The sequence below is a fragment of the Botryllus schlosseri genome, chromosome 10 (genome assembly GCF_051294905.1).
Source record: "Botryllus schlosseri isolate E-star chromosome 10, Bs_hap1, whole genome shotgun sequence".
In the NCBI taxonomy this organism is placed as follows: Eukaryota; Metazoa; Chordata; class Ascidiacea; order Stolidobranchia; family Styelidae; genus Botryllus; species Botryllus schlosseri.
Window position 1 is genome coordinate 15,923,874 of NC_137245.1, and position 12,079 is coordinate 15,935,952.

The following is a 12,079-nucleotide window of genomic DNA, read 5'->3' on the forward strand; positions in this document are numbered from 1 at the left end:
ACAGAATTTTGTTTTCCGTGAGTAGCAGAGCGACATCTAGCGACCGAAAATTTCCCGGTGACAAGGTTGCCAAGTCCTCTTGAAGATACTTTATTGGTATCTTTTCGACCACACCGATTTCGCTGCACTTCGTTACAACGTTTTGGGATGATCATGTCTTGGTACATGCGTCAGCTCCAGTAACTTTAGTGGCTTTGTACAATATGATTCGCATGCTGCGATAGGCCAATCAAGGTTTCAAGGTGGTTAGCGTGGAAAATAGCATCGAAACCACAATTCTCGTTGATAAACCAACTTGCAGTGGTGAGGATCGTTTACTTTCAGTACTCGTATAATTCCTTTTTCTACTAGACTCGAATCATTGTGCCCAGCCCCAGGCGTGAAATGCCACTAGATGTGATTTCGGTCGCGGATAACGAAGTATAGAGAACCCCTCACATACCAGATTTGCTATGGAACGTTTCAGGGTACACGCGTACACACAAACCCCAGGCATCTCGATATCCCCACATTCGCAAACGACTATAAACTAAAGAATAATCAAACGCAACTCTTTTCGTAACGACAAAAACGCAGCAAATGTTCACGCGCTACACATCTGAAGAACCCGGCGTAAACGCAGCGACAAATAGCACACGCGCAGTTGCTAAGTTTGAACGAAAGGCGGCAACAAGGGCCCGACATCGCAAAAAGTACATAGAAAACGAAGAAAAACGCAGCATAGGAACGCTTCGGAAACAGAAGACAGCCCACAAGTCATAATGCAACGGTTTGGAAGTCCGTCGGCGCGGTTCAGGAGCCCTCGGCGGCTACCGGAGCGCAGGCGGGTTCTCCGGATCCGTCTTGTACCACGTTGGCTTTGTTCTGTCGAACTTGCTGGGCGTGGTTTTCCTGTAAATGCGCCCAAGAGTTACCTTCGCATTGAAGACATTGTGATCGCGCCGTTCAGACAAAGACTCCGCGTCAAGAAATTAGGAAGCATCGACCTAACGCCGAGAGTCAAGCGCTCAAGTGACAAGTAGACTTTTCGTCCTATCATTTCAATACATTTACCACGTTCGAACGACTTAGTTTATAGGTAGAAAGAAACGCCAATTTGACCCCCCCCCCCGACAATCTGGCAATTTAGCGTACTAGCTACGGGAAAGCAAGTTTCTAGGGCACTCCAACACCGAACAGGGAGTAAAATCATTCAATTCTATGGACGAACTAACGGGATCGCACAACAGACTATGTGCCTCGATCTACAAGTCGGGTACCGCGAAACATGAACCACCGGGCCAACTACCAAATACTTGCGTACCAGACCAGTCAAGAGGACCACACGTTTCAAACTCCTGCCACCGCATAGGTCATTTATATTCCCAAACCCAAAACGCAGATGTCCGCCAATCGGCAACACCGACCTTCTCCCTCAGCTTCTCCTTCATCTGACGGACCTGCTCCTCGCGCAGTTTGGCACTCTGTTCCATCTTCTGCTGCAGGCTGCACTCCAGCTGGTGGCACATCTCCTCCACCTCGCGCTTCACCTTCTCCCGGAGGAGCTCGGGCTTCATGTTCTGTACGATAAAAGCAGGAAATCGCAGGGTCACAGTACGAGTCGCGTTACAAGATCATGAGAAGTACTGAATGCAGTTAGCGTTGGTGCCAAGCATAGAAACGGATGTAACGCCGAAAATTCCTACGGATACGGTATTCTGAAAGTTACGAAGTGGGCTTTCATATAACTACTATGCTAGTGGCACCCTCGATGTTCCCCATATGCAATATGCATACTTTACCATTAAGGTGAAGTATCAGTATTCGTGATTATTTTCCGAGCTTGTCTTGATCCGACACCAATCGACCTGCATTGAAAATCGGTACTTACCATTTCCTTGAACTTGCCGACTTTCTCCCGAATTTTCGACAAGTGATTCTCTTCGTAGAGCTCCCACTTGGTCTTGAGATGCTCGTCGACCTCCTGTACGAATCTCTCGTATTCCTCTGCCTTCTTCTGTTGAGCCTTCTGCACTTTCTCTTCCTCGGTCTTGGCTTGGTTCACGACCGCATGCTGCTGAGACTATAGAAGAATGTGAAGAAACCAGCAATTGAATTCAAATGTCGAGCGTCGTAGGAAGACTCAAAAGTGTTGGCTTAGATTAGTTATGCCGAATTAGGCTTTCAATGCTATGCAGTCTAGGTTTGTTGTAGATCGTAATTGGCTTACGATCACACCAATTAACTATTAGGAGACCCACAACCATCGATTTATTCGATTACGAAGAATGCGATTCAGTCCCATACAGCAAGCACGTTCTATCATGATTATGAAAGGGACATTGACCAGCTTCTAACTCAATTCTAATATTTATTTCTCATCAATTTACATTCGTCAGTATCCTTCATCGGATTAACAGAAATTATTCATGAAGTCAGGATATCCGCAAAATCAAGGTATACAGTACCAAGTACCACATATAAAATAGCGAGCGGTGCTATGTAGTCCAGATCAGAGATTTGACAGATCATTAAACTAACACTCTCGCAATTCGGCAAACAAGCGAAAATTCGCCCGCATTCCCATGACGAATCACATACCTTCCTCCTCTCTTCCGCGGCTATAAGCTTGCACTTAATATCGTCCAGCGAGACCTCTCGTCTTTTGTTTGGAGATAGCACTCTCAGAGGACTATTCGCAGCGCTGCCGTCGCCGACGGGCGGTTTCAGGATGACTTCGAAAGCTTGTCCGGTTTTGCATTTGTTCAAATCCTTGACTTCCATATCTGCGTCGAACGAAAGGGTACTGTTATGGCGCGCGAAATCATGTAAAAATTACATCCCTTGATAAGGATAGCTTGGTGTGGTTTCTGGTTTTCACAACGGAGCAGAGCCGTTCAAGTCGATTAGTTGAGCGCATGTAGCATTCATTTGCAATCGATATTCCGCGTAGTTCTCACCGAAAAACACAAGTAATACAATGCTTGTACGACTCTAAGCACGTACAATGTACAGCAAGCAGTCGAAGGGATATTCATAGCTGGTGCCTGTGCGCAATGGACGTTTTAGCCATCCTCAACATTTCTACATAACGACACAATCCAACATAATCATAGCCAAGGGCAAACCAAAACAAGTCGCCGTGGTACTCAACCCACAGGTCAAATAGATTTTAGACGTTACAATTTAAACCAAGGCATCGTAACGCGTGATACGATCAGGAGCCCATAAAATAGATTCTTACCTGGTGGCAGATCTGACATCGTGTTACGAATAGATGAATATCAAACACACGATCGCAAATTATTTCTTTCAACGTTGTCAAGTACAGCCAGTACTATCCGAATCTTAACCTACAGTCCTACACAGTTAACCACCAACTGTCAACAAACACAGCAGAACAACGATTACACGCCAGCCAAAGCTCACACCCAAACAACGGCCACAACCACAAAGAGAATACGGCGTTTATTCAGGAAGCAGCTGATTTCGCGCACTACAGCGTATTCATAACTCCCGCGCTACTTGCTGAGCGCTTCATCCTGCTCAGCGCAGCCATACATTTCTAACCGACGTGGACCGAACATTGAACAACGAAAGGCTATTGGTACATTGGTAGCCCGAGCGAACGACTAATCACAATGATTGAAAACACGCTTCCGTAATCCTTATTTGCGCAATAGCCGTTTAACGTTTGGCTTCACATTTCAAATGACCATTCGATAATGCAACCAGTATTGCAGGAGTTTACCTACGTCTTCGACGTCTATTAATTCTGCGACTAACAACACTACAAAACCGTTCAGTATCTCAATAGCAAAGCCAGCCTGCGCTACACCATTCTCATTCATTGTTGACCAGACTACTGTGACTAACGAGAACAGTATATTCCACGTACAGTACATGAGGTACTGAAAAATGATTAGAAACACAGCATTTAATGGATTCAACAGGTTACCACATAAAGGCATTCGCGATCCACGCATTCGAATGTTCAGTTCATACGCGTTGCTGGTACAAAAACGCGGAAATCACTAATGGCTTGTCTCTATAGCTACAAATTAAAGAGACGTATTCATCACTCGAGAGGAATGCTCTAGTATTGTCGTTACCATGAACTTTGGTACGAGCCTTTGCGGATTTTAGCAGCGTACAACATGAATGGCATATACTGCGTACCAATGGACCGTTCACGAGACAGATGTTTCATGCGCGCCTCCTTTTGTTTTAAGTACTTCAGCAGTCGAAAGCCATCGAATGTAGCTCATTGAGAACGTGACATCGGGTGAAGAACGATGGACCCAATTCAATTACACTTCGTATGGAATTAGCCCACCTTGAGAGGGCTGATATCATGTGAAGCTGTGAAGTCTTGTGGCGGAACAGCACTGATTTTGAGGCAATATTTCATACAGGGGCAATGGGACAGTCACCAGACATGCATGTCGCGTGTTTCTGGAGACGTTATTTTGTGTTGAGCGTCATTATTAATAAATTATTATTATTGTTCTGGCCAATGATTAATGATTATTATATAGAATAAATTAAGACATCGATTTCACTGCAGTAGTATTAATGAAGTAGCTGTGCGACCATGTTGGTGCCCCACTGCTCCTAATATATACACCCAATCCGCGGAGCCGTACATGCGGACATTGTTTTACAAAAGTCAAAATACATTGATTCAGCAACATAAAGTATAGTCCCCGTTGTAAATGACCATAACAGTCGAACATCATGATATTGATACCAGGATATACATTGATTTCAAGTGTTTAACATATGTACCTTTTGGCGAAAAGGTCCAATTCAACTGTAATATAAGAACGTAAAGCAGTTTACCTATGCAAGTAAATTTATAATTCTGAAGGTTAAAGCTTAGATCGAAGTCGTTAAGTACAGGGTACCAAATGTGACTTTTCAGCTTTTGAAAGCTTGTTGATCAATATTATCAAAACTAATAATTGAGAACTCGAAAAGAAAGATCAAATTTGAGATATACAAGACTCGTGAGCTGTTCGATTTCGTACAACGAAAATCACATTTTCAACAGGTATCCGACTTGGGCTACTCAGCCAGTGCTGAACGCATTGAACTGCGTTCGGCTTCGATGAGATGTGTAAAAACTGTACTAAATTTGGGGTGTAGATTCTCAACATTCCTGAACATCGAAATGGAAGCCGGCATGAAATAGTCAATCTCGTTCGCATGTGCACAAATGTTGACGATTTCTCTGTAAATCCGAAATAAAATAAATAGAATTAACGATGTTGATACTACTCATTTGAGTCCAATGAGAGTGTCACCGAAAAATTGTTACAACCTCGCTTTGAGCTACTTCGGTCACAATGTGCGAGGACAAGACTCCGATGTATGCTACAAGCCGCGCATTGCGCATGTAACGTATGGTGAAGGCCTACGCATCAAGGCGAAAGAGGACCATCGGCCGGTATTACAATGTAACAGTAGAAGGCGATCTCGGATAAATGGGTATCGTGTGAAATAACCGTCGAAAAACTGCTTCAACTGCTTGGGTCGTCCCTTTCGCAACTGAACACCAATTTATATTCTCCCCTGGTCACGGCTATCGTGCTGCTGTTATATTTGCGCTAACTGTAAAGACCACGGACTGAACTTGTGCGTCTATTATAACGAGGACATAAAACTGCCTCTCACACTTTAAAACGACCATTGCGACAAGTTATAATGACAAGGCTTTTTGAACCAAGCTAACTTTATCGTGTACCATGGCTAGTCAACACTGCAATTCATTCCTTGCTTGTTTCAGTCGTCTGATTTACCCGTTTCTGATTGGGGCTTAGATGAGGATATAAATAAATTAATTTAGTCGAGAGAGAGCAAAGATTCCAGTCACACAATTATACGGCATTGAACATCTCGAAAGCAGGCATTAAAAATGCATACCCCGGACCAGTCAGACGCTGCGATAAATCGCTCTGAAGAGACATTACGTTCGAACATCTGGCGTCCAACGACGAGGGGGTAATCGACGTGTGACAACACGAGAACCAAAACGTTGCGAACAAATATGCACAACGGAATCGCACAATTCCCACCGCAAGTAACGGCCATGGATCGCGAACAGTTCCAATCACAATTAATCACGAAATTGACAGTTACATTTCGATAGAAAACTATTGCCCTCGGTCCGTTTAATTCGTATCATTTTCGCCCTTGTCAAATGCAATTATAAACCTGCGCAGACTACGCGAACGGATCGATTTTGTGCAGAAGTGACAGCGAGCGGTTAAGAGTCCCGTGCTGGGAGAGAATCAAGTTAGCTTCGTAATTAAAAGTATGGTCGCAGGAGATGAAAATTTGAGGTATTTTAACCATTTCATCTGAAAATTACTTGCATCTCAATCTGACATTGCTCGCTGCATTATATTGACAGTATGAGAGGAGTTCACAACGCCAAGACAAATCTATCCCTAGTACATATTGCTGAAGTAATTCTAATTGCGCAGAAATCAGTTCGCGTCTGGTTGATTTGCATCGCGACGAGCGCTGGAGTGGAGCACATTTATTTATTGTCATCGGCGTCGTGAAAGAGGTCTCAACGGGGCTGCGCGAGCATGATTTTTCCTACACTGAGACAATTTTCTGCAACATCGATTTTGACGTTCAAGAGACAAGCGAGATACAAGTTACAAGAAATTACCAAATGTAGCATTTAAGGCCTAAACCATGCAGTGTTTCTGAAGGAATTCTGAAGGGGACGGAAATACTCATGTAGCGTGGGGGGGGGGGAGGGGGACGCTATCGAGGCGGTGATGAAAACCGGATTAACAGTGGATGGTCTAGTCCTCGTGTGGATAAACAGCTTTTTTATAGTACAACTGTAATTTTCTACGTCCATGAGTTATCGTTTCAACTTAAATTTTGTTAATATTAATCCAATCTCCAAATATATGCTTCATCCATCGTGCGAAATATACGTAGGTTAGGGCTGTTCAAAAATAACTTTTTTTTCCCGATTCAAGCCGGTCACCTCTTAAATCGTCAGGTTGCAGTAGAAAACCTTGCTCACCAAATTTCACTCGATTCCAACCAGTAACGGCTTCCGCAGACCCAATTAAAATTTTTAATTTATTATGGAAAATTAAAAAAAAAAATTTCCAAATTTTTCTGCCAACCCCATGAAATTGTTGAGCTGTCTTCAAAGACGTTGCAAAACAAATTTGAGTCAATTCCGACCAGTAGAAGCGGAGTTATGTGAGTTTTTTGATGATAATCCTCGGATTATCCTTGATCGGTGATAATCCGCGATTTATCAACGAAAAACTTACAGGCACTATGTTTCCACAAATGCAGTGTTTATTATCATTCATGTGAAAGAGAAGGTTAAGTGCTTCATGCGCGGAGGTATATAGGTCGATACCACCTTTTCAGTTGATTTACCAACCGGACAAAAAACAAAACCCAATACAAGTTCATCGTATCGCCAATCATAGAGGGGAGTCGGAATGTGTACCTTGTACATTGGGATAAGCCATACCTGGCGGTTGTTATGTTGTGTTGATTTTGATCCCAAACATATAGTACAGACGATTATCAGATTGTTATAATTTGTTGAGCGGTCATCGGGCGCGATTCAAGGGCTAAATATTTCCAGCATCAAGTCAAACCACGAAAAGACGGACCTGGCTTTGACTTCTACCCCCTCGTCTTTAGTACAACCCTTAAAATGCGGTGTTCGGGGCGCCAGGGCCAGACCACGAAAATTTCTGAAAAGGGGCGCTGGAGGGGGAGCTCAATTATCATGCTTTTAAATTGCTGCGTGACGTTACACGCCTTATCAACTCTGCAATACCTGTAGTAAATTTGTTTCTCCGCAGCTCTCGTGATGAAAGTTATTACGCACCCTTCTAGAGATCGCGGATTAGTCCTAAAAGAACTAGTGTCATCAGCGTATTATGACGGCTATATTGATTAGTGCTATTTCAATTTTCAGTATTTGGCTATGTACAATGTACAATGATATTTTCCGGCTCTAGTTTGTGGGACCGGTCTAGTATATGGTGAAGTCGTATCTAGCAGTGTCAAAAACGCGTGGAGAGTCTTTTGCTCTAAACCTCTACTTACAATTTTGACTCGAGAGCAAGGTTTTTCCAGCATGGGCAATGGGCATGAACATAATTTACGCGTGTGCCTGTCCAAAACACTTCCAAGAATTGCGTCAAGCTCATCCATCCACCGTGAAATGACGTTTAAAATTGTGAATACCTGGTGTGTTGTGTTTGTCTTTTAATTTCGGCGCCTGTATGGAACTGGTACGCAGTTTAAAAAAGTTTGAGAACCCTTGACGTAGTGTAACAACCATTGTGATGAAATGTAATGCCGCGGAAGCAACGTCAAGCTTCAGATAGACCACATGTTATACGCACCCACCACGTCTATGAGCTACCGGTTTAGAAAGCGAGGCACATCGCACCGCCATCAAAACTTGTGCACGTGCAGTGCACTTGTGCAGTGCACAATGTGCACTGCGCAAGTCTAGTTATTCACGAAGTCGTAGAAGCGGGCAGTGCATATTAGGTCGCCAAAACACGTATATATCGGGGTCGGCAATATTTGAAGTTGCGGGGACGATTACAAGATTAGGATGTCTGGCCGACACTGCTTTGACGATGGCCTGACGGACAACAGCTGAAGGCGATATACGAGCTAAGTTAACCCGCGTTTAGTGTCACCGCGAAAAGCTTCAGGTTACATATAAGAATATATTATATTCAACTAGGGTTAGATTATGTTTCAATAATAATGGTTACTCTTCTGTGTGCACTGTGCAGAAGTGCAGCACATACGTAAACGACGAATACAGTAACACACTGCAGGGTGGTTTTGTTTTACAAAGAGTCTGATTGACAGGCTCTTTTATGATTGCACGAACGGTACATCTTGACACTTAACAGACAGGTCCTTATCACTCCACATTGGGTGGATTGTATATTAGTACAATCTGATTCGGAACAGCGACACTGGCAAAATCCACCATAATACTGGATAACATCAAAATAGCATCCATTCTTACGTCAAAGTGGAGTGACGGAACATAATCGCCGTGAAATTGTTAGCATCTAGTAATTATATTACGCGGAACGGCTCGGGCCAGGCCTGTCGATACTTCTCTTATTCGCCTTCGAGTTTTACATGATGTCATACTTCAATGTTTTTTGAATAACATATTAATATTGATATAAACCGGAATATTTCCGTTCGGCTGACACGCGTCAGGGGTAATCGTCCGCAACTAGCAGAGGATTCAAGATGAACTTGGTATATCAATGTCCTTTGATCGTCTATGTGAAATTTCATTCGTAATCACTAATCAGTTGCTATTTATCGATAAAATTGCATGGCATTACCCTTCGTTAAAGTTACCAGGTACAATGAACCAAAATGAGATTTGAATCTGCTCGGTGCAATAAGGCAAGGCAGAGCGGTAAGGATTCGAAGAGTTTCGTCATCGATTACAGAACTATGTATTATTCATCGCCCGTAACGTCGTATGAGCCCCAACAAACATTGAAGACGGTGATGTAATGCTTGATACGCGACGCGGGGAATTTTTAAATAACTGCTTCTCATAAAGCATGAAAGCCGATTGATTTTCCAACTAACAGCGCGCTACAAGCCTAACAGCTTCCAGGGTAGAGTGATTTAGTTAAAGCAAAATTTCCACGAAAATGCTGCATATACTGCTTAACTATTGTTGACCGCAGACAAAAACGTAATTTAGCATCCGTCTAAATTTCTTTTGGGCATTTATCACCACGTCTTTGATCGTTTCTTCATGCAAACGCAAATTGTACAAACGATGATGCACACATCTACGCAAACGCCTTTCACGCGTTATATACCTTGAAATTTGTAAGTTCGCAATGCGTCATCAGGTTCCAGGTTCACGTGAAGACAAGCGCACAGCATGGAAAGCATTTTCATTTCGCTCATTTTTTGTGCGTAATCTGCATGAGTTTTGATGAAGAAATCAAAGTGGCAAAATATACACAAAAACCTTGCACAAACGCGACAGGGCGGTGTAAACCAAAGCGTACCAGTGTACCTACCACACCGGAAGTTTTGACAGGATCGATCAAGTCGGATTTGAATACGAAATTTCTGATAACGAACCGACACATATATCTATAGTTGTTACCTGACATTCCTTTTTCAGCCATGGCGCTTGATCAGCTGCTGCTACCTTCACAATGCGAGCCGGTATATTATTGGACTATTACCGGTACTAGCAGAAAGGCTATTGATCCGGCGAATAGAGTCGATCAGTATTTCGTAATATTTCAGTACAATAATTGTAACTAGACTTAGTAAACTATAGTGTGACTGCGAAAAGTAGTTCATAAATCAAAATCTAAACAAGTATTAGAAATAAGAAACGGCGAAACTTCGGAGGTAATTCTCGTTTACGTCCTCTAGTCAGCTGGGATTCAGCGACACGAAAACATGAAACATTCGTTCTCATTTTAAATAATTGATATGTTTCGACAAGGAAGAGTATAAATTTCCACACTCGATTCTCCTAGATAGCCAGACAAACCGACAACAGCGTGTGCCGACATCATCTATCTTATCTCGACAACTGTGTTATATTTCTCACCTACTTACGACACTATCATAAAACACGGTGACTCCTATTGAACGTAACAGGTTAAACTTTCAAATGCGGCTTACGGACATCGATTCAATACAACGATTTTAATATTAAGATCAGCTAGCCTGTCCAAACCGGTAACAATATAATATAAGTTATTAGACCATGCGGCCTTGCATGAATATAGCTGCCCAGTAGCAAAGAATGTGGTACATCTTTCAGGTGCGATTGTTTCGACTAATTTGTCTCTTTGTTGACGTAACACCCTTTCAGTACCGCTCTTTCTCAGCTCTAACAGTGAGAATGAATTGTCAATGCCATGTCTTCTCTTTTTATTCGAGCTTGTGCAAACGCTTCGTTCTTGTTCAACATTCCTGTTTTGTATTCGAACCTTGATAATTCGGAGGTTCACGCTCGCAAAAGAACCTCGATAGGTTCCATGACGTAAATATTTTGTGAAATAACAGAATTTTCCAGTAATCTGAACATCTGTGATCAAAAGTCCATGAATTCACTCGCTGTCTTGCCACTTCACATAATTCAGGTTGTGATCACAGTCGACTTATACAATGACTAAATTCAGTAGCTGTTACCAGCTGGAGCCCAAAGTTCTAGTAGAGCGAAATCATGAGCCCATATTCATGTGCACATTGCGCAGTGGGAGAACTAGGTATATCTGGTGCAATTTCAGGTGGCACTTGTGTCCCGTGGAGTAAAATTACTCCGGATTCCCGAACAGCCCAAACATATTGGGTATGCCAGTGAAGGCCCTCGCTACTAAAAGTTTACCGAGTTTCTTCATCTAGTCTAGGAAGAACCAAAATTTATAAATATTCTAGGTAGTAGCAGGGAGATTCCTCAGCCTAATACTTTGACAGGGGCGGCCAACCTGTGGCCCGCGAGAAGATTTTGAGTGGCCCGTGAGGTAATTCTTGAAATTATTTATAGTATCAAAAGGTAATTTATCGTGAACTTGAAAGACCAACCTAAAATTTGATTAGCCTGACCGCGAAATTTTGGATGTTTGTTTGTTTATGGCGTTCATGGTGTTTGTCAACTACTATGGTCATGGTCATTTACACCAGGCCAATTTTCTTCATTTTTATTCCGTAGCTGTCGACTTGTAGCACGGCCCACTTCTAGGCATTTAGCCTATAAGACACTGCTAACACCAGCGGTTCCCAACCTTTTTTCCCTCATTCCCATCTCTGATGTATTCCAAGTCTTCATTCCCCACTACCTAAACTCCACCTTTAAAAAATACTTCCTCCAATAAACTTCGATCAAACTTTATTTAGTAAGGACTTGATAACGGTAAAGTTGAGACCCACAGACCTACCAGAAACTCCTGAATTCGCCGCCGTTTGGGAATCCCTCGCTTACACGGATTAGATGGCGAGGATGAGCCTAGATCAATGGGTCCCAACCGGTGCGGAATTCCACACTGGTGGGGAATACAATGGTTTC

General features: G+C 42.9%; 1 protein-coding gene across 3 annotated transcripts; it reads right to left on the minus strand.

Annotated features, from left to right (window-relative positions):
* Positions 1 to 537: 537 nt before the first annotated feature.
* LOC145448423 (stathmin-2-like) lies at positions 538 to 10,362 on the minus strand. Of its 3 annotated transcripts, XM_080326807.1 has the most exons (6): positions 10,160 to 10,362; positions 9,864 to 9,968; positions 2,581 to 2,765; positions 1,871 to 2,062; positions 1,407 to 1,559; positions 538 to 891 (listed from the first exon to the last, which is right to left on the minus strand). In XM_080326807.1, exons 1-6 carry the CDS (start codon positions 10,179 to 10,181, stop codon positions 793 to 795), a joined length of 756 nt encoding a protein of 251 aa, XP_080182933.1. In that variant the 5' UTR covers positions 10,182 to 10,362; the 3' UTR covers positions 538 to 792. The 3 variants fall into 3 exon arrangements, with proteins under 3 accessions (XP_080182933.1, XP_080182934.1, XP_080182935.1); XM_080326808.1 differs by lacking the exon at positions 9,864 to 9,968 and having other exon boundaries at positions 10,160 to 10,361; XM_080326809.1 differs by lacking the exons at positions 9,864 to 9,968; positions 10,160 to 10,362 and adding an exon at positions 3,224 to 3,392.
* Between the last annotated feature and the right edge of the window lie 1,717 nt (positions 10,363 to 12,079).

Excerpts from the sequence above, each read along its gene's own strand:
- LOC145448423 (XM_080326807.1), bottom strand. The coding sequence starts at position 10,181 with ATGGCTGAAAAAGGAATGTCAG. Across the intron at positions 9,969-10,159 it reads GGCTGAAAAAGGAATGTCAG|ATTACGCACAAAAAATGAGC; the intron begins GTAACAACTATA and ends AAACTCATGCAG. Across the intron at positions 2,063-2,580 it reads CCGCGGAAGAGAGGAGGAAG|TCTCAGCAGCATGCGGTCGT; the intron begins GTATGTGATTCG and ends ATTCTTCTATAG.